The 5295-nt window shown below is 55.1% G+C and overlaps 2 protein-coding genes across 2 annotated transcripts in view; one reads left to right on the top strand and one right to left on the bottom strand.

Moving 5' to 3' along the window:
• Trim46 (tripartite motif containing 46) overlaps nt 1–1432 on the top strand; it is a 12426-nt gene extending 10994 nt beyond the window's left edge. The window contains exon 10 of the mRNA XM_004629940.2: nt 379–1432. Coding sequence (XP_004629997.1) covers nt 379–772 — 394 coding nt within the window. The 3' untranslated portion in view covers nt 773–1432. The remainder of the gene's footprint in view (nt 1–378) is intronic.
• A 936-nt stretch (nt 1433–2368) lies between these two features.
• Muc1 (mucin 1, cell surface associated) overlaps nt 2369–5295 on the bottom strand; it is a 4891-nt gene continuing 1964 nt past the window's right edge. Inside the window, exons 3-8 of the mRNA XM_023713741.1 lie at nt 4861–5293; nt 4709–4761; nt 4440–4573; nt 4195–4313; nt 3954–4103; nt 2369–2826 (exon numbers count right to left, since the gene is read on the bottom strand). Coding sequence (XP_023569509.1) covers nt 2752–2826; nt 3954–4103; nt 4195–4313; nt 4440–4573; nt 4709–4761; nt 4861–5293 — 964 coding nt within the window. The 3' untranslated portion in view covers nt 2369–2751. The remainder of the gene's footprint in view (nt 2827–3953; nt 4104–4194; nt 4314–4439; nt 4574–4708; nt 4762–4860; nt 5294–5295) is intronic.

Genomic DNA, 5295 nt, shown 5'->3' with positions numbered 1-5295 from the left:
AAAAAAAAAAACCCATCATTGACCCCTCATTCTTCCAACATCCTCTAATTCTCCAAACCCTCTCCCCAGCAGGAATCCCCCAAGAGCTTTTTCTTGATACCTCCCTATCTTGAGAAGCGCTGTGTCCCTTCAGTGTGTTATGTCACTGTCTTTCCTCCCACCCCCCACACCTCTCTCCAGTGCGCTTTCCTTTCCGCACCCCTTTCCCACCAGCCCTACACTCTTAACACCTATCTCTTCAGGATGTCTTTTCCTTGTCAATCCTTTCAGCTTCTTGCTACCCAGCATTCATCTCTCCAACATCTCAGCCCCCAGCCCCATCCTGCCACTTCCTTATTCCAGCCTCTAACATCTGCTGCTCAACATCCACTCCTGCAGGTACGACCCAGACAGTGGGCATGACAGCGGTGCTGAGGATGCCACGGTGGAGGCATCCCCACCCTTTGCTTTCCTAACTATTGGCATGGGCAAGATCCTGCTGGGGTCCGGAGCAAGCGCAAACCCAGGGCTGACTGGGAGGGACGGCCCGGCAGCCAGCTGCACAGTGCCTCTGCCACCTCGCCTGGGCATCTGCTTGGACTACGAGCGGGGCCGGGTTTCTTTCCTGGATGCTGTGTCCTTCCGTGGGCTCCTAGAGTGCCCCCTGGACTGCTCAGGGCCTGTGTGCCCTGCCTTCTGCTTCATTGGGGGTGGTGCAGTACAGCTCCAGGAACCTGTGGGCACCAAGCCTGAGAGGAAAGTCACCATTGGGGGCTTTGCCAAACTGGACTGATCCTCTCAGGTGCCTCTTCCAGCTCTGGGGTCTCAGGGCCCTGGCCTCCCCAATCCTCCTGGCACCGGGTTGTTCCCCTAGCAGCTTGTCTCCCAAACACTTCCTCCATGTGGCCCTGTCCCGTACCCTCTGTCTGTGTCTTCCCAGGGCTTTCTGTTGCTTAAGGGGCTCTCTGCTCACCTCTCTGGATGTGCCCAGGGCCCGTGCCCACCATGTCTCTCCCCCTTGCCCTCCCTTAGCATCTTATCCAAATCATGGAGAGACCCTCCTTCCTCACCGCTGTCCTGTGCCCCCAAGGCTGCCCGGGAAGGAGGGCACCTAACACTGGGCATGATTCTCAGTCTGCCCTTTGCCTTGCCAGTCTCCCTGCCCCATCAATGCTGAATGACAGCCTTGGGGCAGGCAGGCTCTGGCCTCCACAGTGAGGGACAGGGGACCATATCATCCTGCTTAATTTATTTGGGTCCCCATACCTCCAGCTGCATGTCCCTATGTTCCTCTTCTCTTGCATGCTTTACCTATCCTGCACCTATGCCAAAGTGCCAAGTCTCCCTCAGGGACCAAGCTAAGGCGGGGTGTCCCTTCTGGGTTGGGCCAGGCAAGGCCTCTGGTGCCAATGCTGCCTCCCTGTGGTAGGCACTGCTAGGCCTGTGCAGAACAACTGCTGTAATTTTCATGATTTATAAACAATAAACTGTGACACCAGGCACATTCTTGCCTTTCCAGAGTGTGACTGCCCCTCTAAGTTTCTGTGCCAGGTATGGGAGGAGAGGCTTTCAATGTGCCCTGATGTTGGTAAAGGAGGAATGCCAGGTGGTTGTGGCACTCACGGGAAGGAATCCCTAAAGCATATGCTCCAATCCCTCCTGCCACACCACTGTCGGGCCCATGCTGTGTGCCCTTAGCCACCAGGGGGCGCAGCACTCTAGCTGTTGGCATCAGGCCTCAGAGAAAGGTCTAGGCAGTAACACTAGGCCCTAGAGATTGTGGTTGAGGTGCCAAGCACCGTGCCTGGGCTCAAAGAGGTCAGGGAACCAGGACCACCTCCTCATTCCCAGAGGCAGCCCACCCCAGAGGCAGTGGGCTGGTGGGGCAGCCAGGGGCCAGAGGGGACAGGACCTGGTGCCAGCACCCGGATCTGTTCCAGCCCCTGCTTATCACTGCCAGTGTTGACTCTGCTGCTGTTATCATTGCCCAAGGATTTACTTCACACTCGGGCAGCTAAGAATAGAGCTGCCTGGGGGCACAGTGCCAGCAGAGGGGGTGGGCATGGGCTAGCACCAGTGAAACCCAGGCCTGACGAGGGGACTGTCACATCACAGGTGGAGCTGAGGCATCCAGCCCAACGAAGCTGGCCTAGGTTTCGTTTCCTTCCTCCCAAGTCACCAGGAACCGGGAAAGAAGTGGCTCCCAACTTCTTCCTCAGGCAACCCTTGCACCCAGCGTCACCTCTTCCCCATATCGCCTACTTCTCAAACACAGCTCCTTCTGACTTCTTGTCCTCTGTGTCTTCTCCCAAGGTCCCTTCCAGGCCTCTTCACAGACAATTTCTGACCACCTCTCTTAGCCATGGTCACACATGAAGGATCACAAGTGGGCACAGGAAGACACATTTTATTGCATCGTGTTTTGGTTCCCACACTCCAGGCTATTTAGTTAGTAATGGGAATGGAACTCAGGGCCTTGTGCTCACCGGGCAGGTGCTTTGCTGCTGAGCTCCCCAGCCCACTTCAGGCTTTCTAGACCAATCCTCCCGGAAGGGCCAACACACCACCGCCACACTGCCCCAGGAATTTTCCCCAGGGCAGGGCTGGGCTTCACCAGGCTAAGATGGGAAAGAGGCTTGGCAGAGCTTCTCAGAAAAACTGAGTAGCCCACCGAGCTCCTGGATCACCAGCCCAGATCCGAATGGAAGGGGCTTTTGGCAGTGAAAAACCTGAGACTGGCACTTCTGCCTGCCACTAAGCAGTGACCAGTTCCTACAAGTTGGCAGAAGTGGCTGCCACTGCTGGGTTCGTGTAGGAGAGGTTGCCACCACCATTTCCTGTAGAAACCTGGGTGGAGAGAAAAGGGACCAAGGTGAGGGGCAGAAACTAACTGTTAGGGTCCCTGGATGTCACTGCATGCAGAGGCAAGAAATTCACAGACTCAGCCCACTCTCAAGGGGTTAACTGAGAAAGAGCACCTGCCTGCCCCGCCTCGGACAGCCAGGTGACTATAAACAGGCTGCTGCTACTGCTCTCCCCTCCTCTCCCTGCCCTTGGTGCTACTGAGAGCCCCTGCCCACTCTTCCTGTCCCTTTCTGCCCCCATTCCTTGCTTCTGTAGCCCAAGATGTGTGTGTGGGTGGGTGTGTATGTGTGTGCGTGTGCGTGTGCGTGTGTGTGTGTGTGTGTGTGTGTGTGTGTTCCCTGATAGGAGGAAAATGGGGGCAAGAAAAGAAAACCTCTCCTCCCCCACCGGAGTGGCTCTCCAGCCCAGGTGGCTGCAGTAATTATTTACCAGGTCCTGGAGAGAAGGCCAGGAGAGGAAAGAGGGAGGGGTCCTTGCTCACCTGGCCTGGCCAAACTTCCTCCTCTGTGGGGAAAACCCCCAGCTTCCCTATCTGCTCCCCACCTAGGAGGTGAGTGGGGCCTGGCACCCCTTGTGACTCCTATGGAAAGGGCTCCCCTGGACAGAATGCCCCATGCATTTCTCAGGGCATCCTAAGGAGCACTGTGTTGGTGCCAGGTCAGCCATCAGCAAATGCAGACAGACTCTGGCCAGCTAGAGAGCTCAGCAGATTAAAGCACCTGCTTAGGCAGACACAGGGACCAGGGTTCGATCCCCTGCATGACATGCTGTCCCCACCCCTGGGGTGCGCAGGGCATGCTGAGATGACAAGTAGGACTGAGCATGGTGGCACGCGCCTGTAATACCAGTGTTTGGAAGGCTGAGAGCAGGAGGATCACTATGCGTCCGATCTGTGTAGTGAGACCCTGTAGATCCTATACTAAATACATTTTTTTTTAAATGCAGACAGGCTCAGGCAACACTACAGTACCAGCAGTGTGAGCACTCATTCTCAGGTCCCCTTTCTCCCAGTCTCCTCCCCGAGGTCTGATGGCCATGCCCAATATCTCCCTGACCACAGCCTCTGCCCCAGCACTGCCCCAACCCTGGCCCACGGGGCCCAGCCTTACCTCCTCATATGGGCTGCGTCTGGTGCTGCCAGGGGGAACATAACGCCCATGGGTGTGGTAAGTGGGATATTCACTCATGGGGTGGTAGGTGTCCCGGGTTGGAAAGATGTCCAGGTGCCCATAGCTCTTTCGGCGACACTGACACACAGCCTAAGGATACAGGAAGTTATGGTGGGTTATAGGGTTCCTTCCCCCACCCCCCCCCAGGGACTCTGGTGAAGGCCTAAGCCCAAGCACTCACCAGGGCAATGTAATAGACAATGGCCAGCAGGACCAGAACACAGACCAGCACCAGCAGGGCGATGCCCCAGCCTGGTACCCCAGGCTGGGCAGTGGAAAAGGGAGCCTGTATCTCACGTGCTAAAATGAAAAGCAGTGGTCAGGGCAATCTCCCTCTGTCAAGACCAACATGAAGAGTAGGAACCCAGTAGTGGAGGAAAAGGGCTGCTGCCTCATGCTGGGCTGCAGCTGGGGATGGAGCCTCACCATTGATATTTGTGATTGACAGATTATTTTTTTTGGCTGCTTCACTAAGCTGGGTGAGTCCTGACTTCACAGTTTCATCAATAGCAGTATTTTTCCGGAAGATCAGCATCGATTCCACTGCCACAGACCCTGATCTGGTCACAGGAAATGGGCAACTCAGGCATGGGTCCTCTAACCTCTGCCTCAACATTTCTCCCCAGCCACAAATGTACCCCCCTCCACAACATCATGACAACACCCCATACACAGTCCTACCCAGACAGCCATACCTAAACTTGATGTTCAAGAGGCCCAGAAAATCTTGTTGATAAATCTGCAAAAACTGGGGTGAGAAGGAAAAGACTCAACTTTGATGCAAAGGATTCAAGCAGTAGTGAAGGCTGCTTTTGAGAAGTACAGCAGAGCAAAGGCAGATACCCACCAATCTAGAAATGCTGTTCTTCAGCTCTTGATAGTAGGGGTTGCTGGGATCTTCAAGAGAAGAATTAAATTGGAGGTTCATAATCTCAAAAGACAGAAAAAAGAGAGAGACCATAACAGACAGCTGAGGAGAAGAATGATTGGAGGAAGTGGAGGGAGGTACTGTGTTATGGCTAGTGCTACCAGCAATTGTCCTGTTGCTGGGGCTGGTAAGTGTGGTAGAAGTAGGAGATGGATAGCTAGGAAACAAGGATGTAGTAGCCACAGTAGACGAGCCATTGTGAGGTGAAATGGTGGCTGAGTCTGATGCAGAGCTGCTAACTGGGGCCCAGGTGCCTGTGTGGACTGCAGTGGGGGCCACTTCTGTAGAGCTGGTGGATGCTGGGGCCGAGGTGCCTGTGTGGACTGTAGGGGTGGCCACTTCTGTAGAGCTGGT

Source organism: Octodon degus, unplaced genomic scaffold (assembly GCF_000260255.1).
Source record: "Octodon degus isolate 3935 unplaced genomic scaffold, OctDeg1.0 scaffold00032, whole genome shotgun sequence".
NCBI classification, from domain to species: domain Eukaryota; kingdom Metazoa; phylum Chordata; class Mammalia; order Rodentia; family Octodontidae; genus Octodon; species Octodon degus.
The sequence above is the reverse complement of the archived record's forward strand: the minus strand, read 5'-3'. Positions and strand labels throughout refer to the sequence as shown.